Here is a 15,599-nt window from a genome sequence, read left to right as displayed (position 1 = left end):
TGTGCCTTCAGGACCTGCTCTGGCCCTATCTTGAATATATCATTTCCATTTCATGATGGAGTTGTACTGTGCTCACCTAACTTTATGGCTTGGTGGGTCAGACAACACCAAACTCATGATAGGCAACTCAGGTCTCGTGGTAACTTGGTGGCCCATGGTTAAGCATTCAGTCTCTACTGAGGCCCAGTAGCAGGCCAAAAGCTGTTTCTCAAAAGGAGAGTAGTTATCTGCAGCAGATGGTAAGGCTTTGCTCCAAAATCCTAAGGGTCTGCGGTGTGATTCTCCTATAGGGGCCTGCCAAAGGCTTCAAACAGCATCTCTATTTGCCACTGACACTTCCAGCACCATTGGATCTGCTGGATCATATGGCCCAAGTGGCAGAGAAGCTTGCACAGCAGCCTGGATATATCACAGAGCCTCCTCTTGTTCAGGTCACCACTCAAAATTAGCAGCTTTTGATACCAGAGAAGTGGGGTGCTGCCATTTGCAAATACCAAACATGTTGGAATGGCTTTTTACATGGATAAGGGGAAGATTCTGGAATAATTGTGAGGAGGTGAATAGGAAAGGCAGATGCTATCTGGGGCTTCTGTCACATGGGAAGGCACTTGGCGACATTTGCTGTCCTTCTCTCCTAGCTTCTGGTTTCAAACAGCTCTCTCAGTGCCTCCGGGTCAGTCTGGTCTGCTGGAACAATTTCATTCCGCGTCTCCAAACACAGAACACGTCTGTGTTCTGGTTTCATGTCTCTGCTCTCAAGTCGGCTCTCCAAGCAGCTGTGTTTTCTCCAAAATGTCTCCCTCTTATAAGACCCCAGTAAGCAGATTAAGACCCACCTTGAGTGGGCAGGGTCACATCTCCATGGAAACAACCCAATTAAAAGGCCCCACCCAACAACAGGTCTGCCCCACATGCTTGGATTAAAAGAACATGGCTTTTCTGAGGAAAATAACAGATTCAAGCCAGCGCATGGCCCCACCCAACAACACGTCTGCCCCACATGCTTGGATTAAAAGAACATGGCTTTTCTGAGGAAAATAACAGATTCAAGCCAGCGCATGCATATATGTTTATAATTGTTATATCTTCTTAATGGGTTGATCCTTTTATCATTATAAAAGGTTGTTCAGTGTCACAACTAACAATTTTTGTCTTAAAATCTATTTTGCCTGGTATTAGTACAGCCACTCCAGTTGTCTTTTGGTTATTGTTTACATGTTATCTCTTTTTGCATCCTCTTATTTTCAACCTATTTTTGTCTTTGAATTAAAGTGTCCTCTGTAGACTGCATATAGTCAGATGGTGATTTTTATATCAATTTGGCTAAACTTTTCCTGTTTATTGGAATGTCTTAGCCACTTACATTTAATGTAGTTACCGATAAGTAAAATTTACATTTTGTTTTCTACATGTCTTATGTGTTTGTTTTGGTACCTTTATTCCTCCATTACTGATTTAAAAAAATTAAGTAGATCTTTTCTAGCATACTATTTTCATTCTCTTGTTATATTTTTAATTTATTTTCTTAGTAGTTGCCCTGGGAATTACATTTAACTTAGTAATTTATAACAATCTAGTTCAGATTAATCACAATTTAATTTCAATAGTATATGTAAAATTTGCAACTATATAACTTCATTCCCTCCCTCTTTCTTTGCACTGTTATTGTCACACAAATTATATCTTTAATCTTTTTTTATCTTAACATAGATCTATCATTATTGCTTCATGAAGTTGTCTTTGAATCTGCTAGGAGTTTTAAAAAGTTATAAACAAAAAATGCATGTGTACTGTCCTTTATCTTTACCTCTATAGTTATCTTTACCAGAATTATTTTCCTGTGGATTCAGATTGCTCTCAGGTCTCCTTTCACTTTGGCTTGAATGTCTCCCTTAGTATTTTCATTTGCTAATGATGAATTGTCTTGATTTAAAAAAAAATAATTTGGGAATGTGTTCCTTTCTCCTTCACTTTTTTTTTTTTTTTTTAAAGAGAGAGGGAGGAAAGGAAGGAAAGACAGAGAAGGAAGGAAGGAAGGGAGGAAGAAAGGGAAACATTTTTAAACATTTTCTTGTTTTATTATATTTTGTTTGTTTGTTTGTTTTTTACATGGGCTGGGGCCGGGAATCGAACCGGGGTCCTCCGGCACGGCAGGCAAGCACTCTTGCCCGCTGAGCCACCGCGGCCCACCCCTCTCCTTCACTTTTGAAGCACAGTTTTCTGGATATAGAATTCTTATTTGGCAGTGATACTTTCGGCCCTTTGGACATTTCCTGCCACTGCCTTTTGGGTGATACTCATATGGGCGTGACTCGCTTCCTTATCGCTGCTTCCAAGACTCTTCGTCTCCCCTTGTAACAGTTTCATGTTATCTGTCCAGATAAAGTCTTTGAATTTATCCTACTTGGAGTTCATTTTGCCTCTCTGATTTTTAAATTAATGCTTTTCATGAATTCTGGAAAATTTTCAACCACTATTCTTTCAAATGGTCTTTCTACATTTCTTCTCCCTTCTCCTTCTGAGGCAAGCAGGGTGCACAGGTCAGACGGTGGACGGTGGCCACAGCCGTGGGTCTGGCTGGGCGCCGAGCTCGGCCTGGGAAGACTTCCCGTGGAGAGCTGGGCACAGGGACTGGGTGCCGCGCACTGCTACAGCGTCTCTTTTTTTTAAAATGTATTATGGTAACGTATATATAATATATAAATAACTTAATAAATTAAAATTATTTAAGTTTTATGGGTACAGATGTATAATTTGCCACTTTAACCATGTTAAGCCTACAATTCAGTGGCATTAATTATATTTACAATGCTGTGCATATAACATTTTTGTTGTACAAAATGGTGACTGAAAAATCATGCTTAATACTTATTTTATTTCAGGGGAAGATATAATCCAGTTAATCAGAAGACAGCGAATGTCAAAAAAGGACCAGTGAAGAAGATTACGAGAACAAACTATCTTCCGAGACTCACTCCATGACTGCAGCACTGGGTTGATTTTTAATTCTTCCTTTTCTCTTCTCTAACATTCAATTTGTAAAGTTAATGCTCAGCGCAGTTTGGGTGGAATGAATTAGTTAAGAAAATTTACCGAACTTGCTTTAGCGCCTTTTTCAGATGCTTGTTCCTCTGTGTGCCTGAAAGTAGTGTCCTCAGGGGACTCTGAAACGCTTAGTGTTGGGCTCTGGATTTCCTACACCCAGCCAGAACTGGAGCCTGGCTTCACCGTGCTGCGTGTCATCGCCACCTGCAGTCTGCACTGGTAGGGACATTGCCAGTACATGGGGTACTGTGGCTTAAAAATATTAGTTCATCAGAAATGTTGGTTATTTTAGGCTGTATTATGTTCATAGGTTTAAACGTAGGTTTAAACATAGCTTAAAACAAAGCTGCAAATCAATTGCACTTTACACTTTTGGTCGTGAACTATTGGTTGTAGTGGAAGCAGTTTTGAATTGGGGCTCAGTGTGGCTGTCTTCCCTACTCTGCCATGAACTTCTGAGATTTTGTGCAAATCCCTTCACCAGACTTGAGTTTTCACACCTTTAAATAACCAAGGCAAACTATACAGCGTCTCAGCTTACTCACAAGACAGTCATCAACAGCAAGAACCTCTGAGCAGATGTGATTTAAGGCATTTTGTGGTGTTGATTAATCCACAGTGAAGGCCTAGTTCTTTGGACCAAACTTTCCAAGTGTCCACAACACTTAACTCTTGGAGTGGGGGTAGAGCGGAGATAGAAAAAAGGTTCTTTTACATCATTTAACAGATGTATTGCGCTTTCCTAGTCATGGTTAGACTGTTCTTGAAACTACTATCCAGGTGTGAAACATATATAATTTACATGCCTGTTTTGGCAAGTAAAGTTATTAGTAATCTTTAAATGTTCAGAAATCACCCAGGGGTGAGCATTGTTTTTAGCCAATAGCAGTTTCATCTTATATACAGTAAATCCTAAATTATATTCAGAATCACTGGTAATGACACCTAAATATATTTCTGAATCTACCACTATGGACGATCACTTTCTTTAATGAGGAATGCATGCATCCCACATGCTGTTTGGCTAAACAGCAGTCCTTTCATGTGACTTTAAAAAAAATTAATTTAGAGAAATACAAAGTAACTTCTTGTAAAGTATTCTACATTTGAACTGTTTGAACATATTTTCCCCTGTTCTTAATTAAGCTGACTACAAATATCAGGTTCCATGACCATATTATTGAAGAAATATGAAAGATTTTTTTCTCCCTTTTACTATCTTTCTTTCTTTTTTTTTTTTTTTTGCATGGGCAGGCACTGGGAATCGAACCTGGGTCTCTGGCATGGCAGGCAAGAACTCTGCCACTGAGCCACCGTCACACCACCCTATACTATCTTTCTTCCATAAGCAGAAAGTTAAAAACTTAAATATCAGTAATGCTAATCATCATAGACTATTCCTCAAAATAAACGTTTGTTTCTGTCAAGTGAGCTAAACTAGTGCAGGGATTGGCTCAAGGAGCATTGGGTTACCTGGTCCTGGTTAGCAGAGAAGCCGAGCATCGCGCTGCCGAGACCTACCATGTGTAACTCAGAGTTCAGCACGAGCTGCTCTGGGATATGCTTAGAATATGCCTGTCTCAGGCAGGGCAATAGAGTGCTACTGGAGTCATTTGAAAGTACTGAAATGGAAGCCTCTCTAGGATCTGGGTTCTCCTGTCACTTTTGCCACTTACAAGCTCGTCCCCTGGGGCCGACCTCGGCACCATCATATTGACCCAGTGACTCCCCTGGCACTGCTGTGCACCCCGAGAGGACTTACACAGTTTTTCCGCTTTCTCCTTTATAGCCTACGTCCCTCTAAGAAGATGGGAGTTAGCTTTTAATAAATATGGAGGAATTGCAACAAAACTCATAAGATAAAAGACAAACAACCAAGTACTAAAGGAAAATAAAAGTTAAACAGCTTTGCAAGAATCTTCCACAAAGAAAAGCTCTAGCTTTGAGCTTTTTATTGGCCAGTGCAAAGAAGGTATGAGTTATATAGCTCTCTTTTTGTTGAAATACACAAGGAGATTGAAAGTGCTACCTAGTTCTGAACTCTGAATGCATTTTTTCAGGTAAGGTTTAATGAGAAAATGCAATTATTTACTAAGAATAACCAGAGTAAAAATGACAGTTTGGGGTCTTTATTTTGCTTAATACTGAAATCTATTAATATCATTATCTGTTTTTTGAAAAGTTCGGAATTCATAAAATTAAAAATCAGTAAAACAAAATTGATATATTTCAAAATTTTAAATATCTAAATGTATTACAAAATACCAAGGGTAACCATTTATAAAAACAAATGTTGCTACAATAAAAAAGGCAGATGGTAAGTGTTGGCAAGCATGTGGACAAGTCAGAACCTTCACACAGTGCTGGTAGGAAGCCACAGTCCGGCAATATCTCAGAAGTTAAACAGAGTTACCATGTGACCCAGCAATCCCACCCCAAGTTCATGCCCTTGAGAACTGAAACATGCGTGTCCACAAAAGCTGTGCACAAGTGCTGACAGCGGCATTGTTCATCATCGCCAGAAGGTGGGAACAGCCGAATGACCGTCAGCTGATGAATGGGTAACAAAACTTGGCTGATCTGTACAATGAAAATATTTTTCAACAAATAAAGCAATAAAAAGAAAGGAAGACATCTACTACACTGTGCTCAGTGACAAAAGCCAGTCACAGAAAATGACATTTATATTGTGTGAAGGGTCCAGAAAAGGCAAGTCCACAGACACGGAAAGGAGCCTGGTAGCTGCCCCAGTGACAGCTACGCAGCTCTGCGACTGTTCTAAAAACCACTGAATTGTATATCCTAAACGAGGGAATTTTATATCTCAATAAAGCTGTTCTAAAAAACATGTTGAACATGTGTTAAAAATTTTAATATAAATTAGTAGATAAATTTTATTGAAATATTATTTGCTCTTTCTCAGAAAATGTGATTCCCCCAAAATAAAACACATCACTATGCCTTGTTGACTCGAGAACTTATTTTGACCAGAATTTTCCAATTTACCTTCAGATAAACCCATCTCTTGCTTGATGACCTTGAGGAAATATTTATAAAATATCTTTTGATTTTTGACTGGGACTGGTTATTTTTTAATTTATAGAGAATTATATAGTTTTTGTTTCAAAGAATTTTTTTTAGTTTTTCATCTTCATTAATTTTAATTGTGCTTAGAATGGAGAGTCCAAAGCTTAGTTACTTATGTCAATTCTATTATTGTGATATTCTACTGGACAAGAAATTCTTTATTTTGGACTAGGAATTATTCTTATGACAGAAACTTGACACTATTTGATTTTTTTTTTTTGCTATGTTTGCAAAAGTGGTGACCTGTCTAGACTCATCAATTACATACTCTATGTCTCTTTTTTCATAAAATGAGTAATGGGCTTATAGATACTTATTTCAAGGTATAAATGATTTGGGTTTTTGAACTTTTTATTTAATACAAGAATGACAGGCTTATGCCAACCACAGTGCTGGGAGGGCGGCATTTAAAATTAGCAGAGTATGCCAGAATACCCAAATCCCCAAAAGTGACTGAGTTTTGTAGAGTGCCTTTGTAGTATTAGATGTAAAATCATATTACTATTGGCAGTAGGACGCTATTTTGGTAACAACATCAGATTAATCTGACTTATAAATTAGAAATATTTTAAATGTATAGAGTCCTTTCAACTTTATCAAAACCGTTTCCCTCGGACTTCTTGGCATCTGAGGAAAGTGGCCCTGGGAGCTGCCCCTGCCATTGGGGCACTGACGTGGCTCACTGGGGCTGAGATGCCATGACTCTGCTCACTTAAAGCTATAGAAATAGCAACTAGACGAGCGTTCTAAAGTCTGTGTCGACTGCATCATCCCACCTTTTACAGGCTACAAATAAGGGCTTTCACAATCATTTTTGCTTCACCAGGAGCCAAAAACTATCAAAATCAGATGTAATATTATTAATGGCCATTTGCTAAATGTACATTAAATTAGATACAATTTTTCATCTTTTAAATAAACAGTGGCTTTCAAAAAGATAATGTTTAATGCTAACAAGTCTGAAATGAAAAAATTTTCTAATATACTGCCAGTGGGAATACAAAGTAATGTAATTTTTGGAAAAAATATGATACTATTATTGAATAGTCTTAACTGTTCATGCATTAACTCAATAAGTTCTAGGAATCCGTTCAAATGAAAAATTCTATATAGAAAACACTGAAGGACAAAGTCATTTTATCAGCATGATTTATACTTAACAAGAAGCATAGGTTTCTCATTGCGCGATTATAAGGAGATGCTTAAATGGATTACGATTAACCGCCACAGTTGAATATGCAGCAATTAGGACTTGTTACCTCATATTAAATTTGTATCTTCTCGTGTGTTCCCTGTACTCTGAAGCACCTCAGTGTTACTTATCTCCTGTCCTTTAATTTCTTAAAGAATCTCATCCACTATTTATTGCCAGGTAGCTTAGTATGTAGCACATGACGAGCACTTAATATATTTTGTTGAATCTACATGGATGTTTGGAAAACAGAGTTTATCATATCACTGCAGGAATTAATATTAGAATAATACCATGATACAAAATCACACGTACAATATCATTTCAGCTGTTTAAAATATGCATAGAAGAGGCTACAAAAGGAGGCTTTGCTGGTGGTCTAACAAGTAAGTTTTTGGGATACACAATGTGGAGGATGGTGCGTAGGCACCAAAGATGGCCCTGGGGACGGCCGAGCAAGGGAGGGGCCTGCGAGCGGGAGGGGCATGCTTTGACCAGCCATGTAACTTAGGGAAGAAGTTGTAGCTTTTCCATCTTACTTTCTTTTCTGTAAAATGAAGAGAGGACCAATTGATCTCAAGGGCACCTTTATGTGTGTTAACAGGAAGACAGAGGAGGCAGGAAACTTATGTACTGCAACAGCTCTGGAACCATAATGAAATAAGAAAAATCAGAGAATCTTGTGAGATATCTAGCTATTGACTGGTCTTCAGACACAGAGTCAAGGAAACAGTTGAAACCAGGTGACAGCCACTAGAGGAACGAGTCTCAGTCGTGTAAAAGGAGCTGAGAAAAGAATCCACTCGGAAATGGTGAAAAAATGTCAAGGAAAAGCCACACTAAGGGCTGGGCGCTTTCACAGGGAATACTTTCCCTTGTCTCCTGCCTTCCTTTTTCTTCTCACTGTTACAACTTAGTAAAGGCCTTTATGATAGCTATAGACAGGGGGACAAAAGATGCTAAAAATGTAGTTTGGCTTCTCCAATATGTTAATGGGCATGAGGAACTCTTGAGCATCCCCAGCTAGAACTGACCTCCTCATTCATGGAACTCCCATGATACTTCCTTGCTTATGCCAATGCTGTCTTTCTAATCACCTTTTGTTTGTCTTGTAGTTGCATGTCTTTCGCTTGTAGGGCAATGTCTCATTCATCTTTGTATCTGCATCAGTGCTTAGTCCAGGCACATGCACATGTCGGATTTTCAGCAAGTACTTGGAAAGGAGGGGTGGACCTCAACACAAGGCAAAATGACATGGCTTCTTTAAGGGCCCAGGGAACTAAATGGAGTAGCTCATTATGAGTTAATAACCCAGATCTGGGTCTTAGATTGAGACCCCCCCCAAGCTCTCAAGTAACCCTTACGGAAGTTGGGTACCGTACAGGTTGGGTAAAAAACCTGTGAAGAGCCAAACTGAAATGAGTGTGGCTGTTGCGGCAGCTCTACTGAAAGTCTCCTGATCAACGAGGACACTGAGCTCTGACTGCTGGATCTCCAGCGCCACCCAGCTCTGTGTCAGCCCCGAGCCATTCGGATCAGTTACCAGGGAACTCTGCCTGACCTTGGAGAGTTTCAGCTTAAACGTGGATGTCTCAGTGTTCAGCAAAACTCAAGGGTACCCTTAGGTGGGCTTCTGGAATGCTCCTTCTCCAGGGGATGGTAGTGCCACCAGATGGAAGGAACTTCAGTTCGAATGACTGCATAGCACAAGTCCATCCCCTCATCTCACTGGCCCTTATTTCGCGGTGGTGAGGAAAAGTCAACCTTTTGCATTTGTATTAGCATGTGAGTGTATTAAGTTACTGAGATTTGGGTTATGCTTATTGAAACAGTGCACCTATGTTCACTAATATTGTATCAAATGATATTTTTTAGTAAGCCTTATGTGTTAGGGTTCTCTACAGAAACAGAACAGGACAGATCTGTAAATATGAGATTTATAAAGGTGCTTCATGCAACCATGGAATTGGAAAGGTCCAAAATCCGTAGGGCAGGCTATGAAGCTGGTGATTCCAATGAAGGATCTGGAAAGACTCCACAGGAGAGGCTCGCTGGCTGAAGAAGCAGTGAAAGAGTCTCATTTCTTCCTTAAAAGCCTTCAACTGATTGGATTCTCTCGTTGTGGGAGACATGACTTAGTTGATCACAGATGTGATAAGCCACAGATGCAATCAACTGACTGATGATTTAATACAGCAGCCTTCAAGTTTATCAGCCAGTCATGAAATATCCTTGCAGCACCTGTCAAGCCAGTGCTTGCCTGACCAGACAACAGGGCATCATCACTTGGCCAAGTTGACACCAGGCCCTAACCATTATAGAACACTCCTTGTCAACTTGGCAACTATACCACCACCTTCAAACACGCTTAGTTTCCAAATAGGACACAATAACAGGCATATGTTTCACCTAACAATACTCAACAGCTCTGCATACAACCAGAAATGCACTATATCTCTCTAGAATATGGTGCAAGTCCTTACGTAACATTCACTCTTAAACTTCATATCCTATGACTTAAATACTATAACATGAACAATACAACTAGTGTCATATGATAAGAGGAAAACAAGATATTTGTTTATGTACAAATGCAAACATACTCATAACAAAACAGGGAGGAAATATTATGCAATCATAGTTCTGTAACTGGTTACATGGTTGTAGTTCATATTTTCACTACCTTCTTCTACTATCCATGCCATGTTCCCTTTACCCTCAGCAAGCACTTCAGCTGGCTGTGGTTTGCCAGGTGGGGTGACCCAGACCTTCATTCCTGAAGTTTCTGGGCTATTGATAGTCCTGCCTGGACTGGGTTGTTGCAGTTTTCCATTCACTTTAATCACAAGGCATGGTAGCACTAAGAGACGCCTGTATATCTGCTGTATTCTGAAAACCTCTTCTTTACCTCAATTGTGTAGTTGCAGTCCTATTTCCCTTGATAGTCAAGATCAATCACCCCAGACATAACAGTAATTCTCATTCGTGCCTATTGATTCAGTGGCATGAGAAACCCAAAGTGGTCAGGTGGCAGTCTTAACTTCCAGTTCAATGGAATAATTGTCATGTCTCCTGGGAAGAGCACTCACCCTTTTGGAACTAATATGTGTAGACCAGCAGAGCTTAAGGTTTCAGGGAAAGGAAGCAAAAATTTTCCTAGTAGATCACTAGGGGTGATAGTGAGTGATGCCACTCCCATTTCTACCCCTTGATTCCTGGACCCATGAATCCCAGCTATGGGAAAAGCAGCACCTTAGGGTGGCACTGATTCAGAGCATACACAGGCTCCTGGAGAACATTGCCCTGGTCTTCAAGATATTGCCACCTAGTTGGCACAGTAATTGGGTCTTCAAAAGGCTATTCCACAATTCTATCAACCCAGCTGCCTCTGGATGATGGGGAACATGGAAAGAGAGAATTCCATGAACATGTGCCCATTCCCACACTTCATATGCTGTGAAGTGGGCTCCTTGATCAGAAGCAACCCTGTGTGGAATACCATGATGATAGATAAGGCATACCATAAGTCCATGGACAGTAGGGAATGCAAACCCATATCTGGAGTATGTGTCTATTCAAGTTAGAATAAATTGCTGCCCCTTCCATGATGAAAAGTCCAACATGCCTGCCACCAGGTAGCAGGATGATCACCTCAGGGAATGGTGCCATATGGGGGACTGAGTGTGGGTCTCTGCTACTGGTAGATTGGGCACTCAGCAGTGGCCATAGCCAGGTCAGCCTTGATGAGTGGAAGTCTATGTTGCTGAGACCATGCATAACCTCCAACCTACCACCATGCCCTCTTTGTTCATGAGCCCACTGGGCAACAACAGGTTGACTGGTATCCACAGAACAGGTCATCTTATCCACTTGATTATTAAAACCTTCCTCTGCTGAAGTCACCCTCCGGTGCACATTCACATGGGACATAAATATCTTCAAATTTTTTGCCCATTCAGAAAGGTCTATCCACATACCTCTTCCCCATATATCTTTGTCACCAATCTTCCAATCATGCTCCTTCCAAGTCTCTGATCATCCAGCCAAACTGTTAGCTGTCCACTTCCGGGTGCGCCCTGTATATCATGCAGAACCTCTGTAAACCAGATCTGAATTTTCTCTTCCTCAGTCAACTCACTGTAAGGAACTCCCCAAGAGGCTATAGCTTTGGTCTGGGAATAAGAAGATAATATGGTAGGAGTGGATGCCATGAGCATTTGGGCCACTTCCTCATGCAACTTACTTGTGCCTTCAGGACCTTCTCTGATCCTATCTCGTACATACTACTTCCATTTCATGATGGAGAGCTGCTGTGCACACCCAACTTTATGGTTTGATGGGTCAGACAACACCCAGCTCATGATAGGCAACTCAGGTCTCGTGGTAACTTTGTGGCCCATGGTTAGGCATTCAGTCTCTACTAAGGCCCAGTAGCAGGCCAAAAGCTGTTCTCAAAAGGAGAGTTGTTATCTGCAGTGGATGGTAAAGCTTTGCTCCAAAAACCTAAGGATCTGGGTTGTGATTCTCCTATAGGGGCCTGCCAAAGGCTCCAGGCAGCATCTCTATTTGTCACTGACACTTCTAGGACCATTGGATCTGCTGGATCATATGACCCAAGGGGCAGAGCAGGTAGCACAGCAGCCTGGACCTGTTGCATAGCCTCCTCTAGTCTGCTTTCCTACTCAAAACTGGCAGCTTTTCTGGTCACTTGGTAAATGGGTCAGAGGAGCACACCCAAATGAGGAGTATGTTGTCTCCAAAATGCAAAGAGACCAACTAGGCATTGTGCCTCTTTTTTGGTCATAGGAGGGGCCAGATGCTGCAACTTATCCTTCACCTTAGAAGGGATATCTCGACATGCCCCACACCACTGGACACCTAGAAATTTCACTGAGATGGAAGGCCCCTGTATATTTTTGGATTTATCTCCCATCCCCGACATGCAAATGCTTTACCAATAAGTCTAGAGTAGTTGTTACTTCTTGCTCACTAGGCCCAATCATCATGATATCATCAATATAATGGACCAGGGTGTGTCTTGGGGGAGGCAGAAATGATCAAGGTCCCTGTGGACAAGACTATGACATACGGCTGAAGAGTTGGTATGCCCCTGAGGTAGGATGGTGAAAGTATATTGCTGACCTTGCCAGCTGAAAGCAAACTGTCTCTAGGTGGTCCTTACTAACAGCTTTTGAGAAAAAAGCTTTTGCCAGATCAATAGCTGCATACCAGATATCAAGTGATGTGTTGATTTGCTTGAGCAATGATACCACATCCGGAACAGCAGCAGCAATTGGAGTCACCACCTGACTGAGTTTACGATAATCCACTGTTATCCTCCAAGACCCATCTGTTTTCTGGACAGGGTAAATAGGAGAACTGAATGGAAATGTGGTGGGAATCACCACCCCTGCATCCTTCAAGCCCTTAAGAGTGGCAGTAATCTCTGCAATACCTCCAGGAATCCAATACTGCTTCTAATTCACTATTTAGCTAGGTAGGAGCAATTCTAGTGGCTTCCACTTGGCCTTTCCTACCATAAGGGCCTTCATTCTGAGAGTCAGATAAGCAATGTGGGGATTCTATCAGTTGCTGAGTATGTCAATCCCAATTATCATTCTGGAATTGGGAAAACGACCACAGAATGGGTCTGGGACCCATTGGACTCACTGTGAGATGGACCTGAGCTAAAACTGCATTAATCACCTGATCTCCGTAAGCTCCCACTCTGACTGGTGGACCAGATGATATTTTAGGTTCCTGGAATTAGTGTCACTTCTGAGCCAGTGTCTAATAATCCCCCAAATATCTGATCATTTCCTTTTCCCAGTGTACAGTCACCCTGGTAAAAGGCTGTAGGTCTCCTTGGGGAAAGCTGGGGGGAAGGTTAACAGTGTCAATTTGGGCAGTGTAAAAGGGTCCTTTCTCAAGGGTACTCAGCCCTCCCTTCACTCAAGGGGCTCTGGGTCTACAAGCTGTCTCAAATCTGGGATTGATTAAAGGGCCGTGACTCTGTTTTTGTAATTCAAGTTAGACTTCTGTTCATTTGACCTAGAGTTCTTTTTCTTATATAGCTCAAATAAGAATTTAGTAGACTGCCCATCTGTTTTGGTTCTAGGTATCCCATGATCTACTAGCCATGCCACAAGTCTGTGCAAGTCAGATTATTTTGGCTGCTACTTTGAGTCTGCTGTCCATTATAATAGCCACGTCCACCTTGTCTATGGTGATTAACTGTCACCACATGGTTTCTGCCAACTCGGGATCCAACCATCCCCATTGTGTTTAAGGATTCCAGCTCAGTGACAGCAGTTCCCACAGTAATATCTGACCTACAGAGAAGGGCAACTACAGAGGTCTTCAGGGATGATGGCGCTAGTCTCACAGATTTATTTCTCAAGGTTCTGGTGAAAGATGTGTCCTCTGGACACTCCTGGGGTGTGAGCAGGTCTTCCATGATAAATCCACTCTAACATTCCCATCTCTCTAAGACTCTGGATCCCCTCATCCACATTATAGCAGGGCAGTTCTGGCATTTCCCTCAGTTAATGTTGGTCACCTTTTGATCCATGTTTCAGTCAGCCATCCAAACAGTTAATTACCTTCCTAACCCCTCAAGCTACAACACTGAATGCAGAGTCTCTGCTTAGTGGGCCCATATCAATAAGTTCAGCTTGATCCCTTCCACCATTATCCTGCAGTCTTAATATCCATTCCCACACATATTTCCCCGATTTCTGTCTATATAGATTGGAAAATTTATGCAGTTCTTTTGGAGTATAGCATACCTCCTTATGGGTCACACTTTGTATCTCACCTTTCGGGCCAGTTGGGACATTAGTCTAGCTGTAGGTCTTGAAGAAAAGAGGGGTGGTGGGGTGGGTCATGAAAAGAAACAGAAGTGTCTTTCAAGCCAGTTACCTCAGGACATTCCAGTTTCATCTGGTGAAACAGGATTAGTCACTCCAGACAGAGGAGTGAGGACTGTTTCCCCAAGGGAGGTGGTTACTGAGTTAGCAGGCTCTGAAGGGTTTACCTTGTTAAGTGGAGGTTGGATGGCAGACTCCTCTGGGGACACTGGAGGCTGGGAAGCTGTTTCCTTAGGGCAGGCCAGAGGTCAGGAAACTCTTTCCTCAGGGCAGTCCATTACAGGTCTATCTAGCAAAGGCTCAGCAGGTTCAAGGGATCCCATCTCCCTACCGCCATCATTATCAAGCCATATATTACCATCCCTTGTTTCAGGATCCCATTCTTTTCCAGTCAAAGCCCTTACTTTAACACCAGACACCCTGCAAGGTTGAGATTTTAGTTTACTTGTAAATCTGCTACCCGCACAATGAGGCTCTGTGTCTGGTTTTCAGATATCTCAAGTCTGCAACCACAGGAAATAAGATTTTCTTTCAGGGCACACATCGTTTATAGGTGCTGAAGTTTCAAACTTGAAGCCTTCAGCTCATCCCTTTCCCTCATCACTGTATCCAGCATATCTAATAACAACCAGCTAACATCATTATACCTCTTAATTCCACAAAACTCCATAAAGGTGCAAAAAATATTATCACCCAGAGCCTTGCCATATAAGCATACAATTGGCAAAATCTAATGGTGATATTTTGAGTATTTCTTTTGCCAACTCAGCCCGTGGACTGTCAGTGCCGTTTTGATTATTGGAAACAGAGTCATTAGTGCCTCTGAGTCTAGTCAGAATAGAAAACCATTGTAAAAATCTATTTTTAAGATTCTGATTTCTTAAGAACCACTCCCGGTACCAAGTTGTGTTAGTCAGCGTTCCTCAGAGAAACAGAACCAACAGAAGAGATCTGTAAGTATGAAATTTATAAAGGTGTCTCATGCAACTGTGGGAGTGGAAGAGTCCAAAATCCATAGGGCAGGCTGTGAAGCTGGCAGCTCCGATGAAGGGTCTGGATGAACATAAAGGAGAAGCAGTGAAAGAGCCTCTCTTCTACCTTAAAAGCCAGAAATTAAATATTCCACATTATGAGTATGTGGATATTTTTTGTAGCTCATGTTATCTTCTCTTGGAACTGTATAGAGATAAATTTGCCTCTTCATTGATAGCTCCTGGTCTGCCTGCATTACTGGTCAGATTCTAGAATAGCAATTGATATTTTTTAACTGATTCTAACTCAGTGGATTTTCCAGTCTGCTGAACATAACCAGAACAATGCTTTTTCTTTTTCAGTAACAAAACCTCTTTGCTTCTCCATCAATGTCTTTCTTACATTACTCTTTTAAGCCTTGGTACAAAAATGCT

The 15,599-nt window shown here is 41.3% G+C and overlaps 2 protein-coding genes across 22 annotated transcripts in view; both read left to right on the top strand.

The window, feature by feature from the left end:
* CCDC169 (coiled-coil domain containing 169) overlaps window positions 1-6,005 on the top strand; it is a 112,144-nt gene extending 106,139 nt beyond the window's left edge. For 13 of the 18 annotated variants that reach the window (XM_077159057.1, XM_077159050.1, XM_077159060.1 and 10 more), the window contains one exon: window positions 2,883-3,101. In XM_077159057.1, the coding sequence (XP_077015172.1) occupies window positions 2,883-2,982 (100 nt within the window). In that variant the 3' untranslated portion in view covers window positions 2,983-3,101. The other 5 variants (XM_077159055.1, XM_077159053.1, XM_077159047.1 and 2 more) reach the window with 3 other exon arrangements.
* SOHLH2 (spermatogenesis and oogenesis specific basic helix-loop-helix 2) overlaps window positions 4,910-15,599 on the top strand; it is a 52,023-nt gene continuing 41,333 nt past the window's right edge. For all 4 annotated transcript variants that reach the window (XM_077159065.1, XM_077159064.1, XM_077159062.1 and 1 more), the window contains exon 1: window positions 4,910-5,017. The gene's annotated coding sequence lies outside the window, so the exon portion shown is untranslated. The remainder of the gene's footprint in view (window positions 5,018-15,599) is intronic.

This window comes from Tamandua tetradactyla, chromosome 4 (assembly GCF_023851605.1).
Source record: "Tamandua tetradactyla isolate mTamTet1 chromosome 4, mTamTet1.pri, whole genome shotgun sequence".
NCBI lineage: Eukaryota > Metazoa > Chordata > Mammalia > Pilosa > Myrmecophagidae > Tamandua > Tamandua tetradactyla.
Note: the sequence above shows the minus strand (reverse complement) of the source record. Positions and strands in the feature narration are given on the sequence as shown.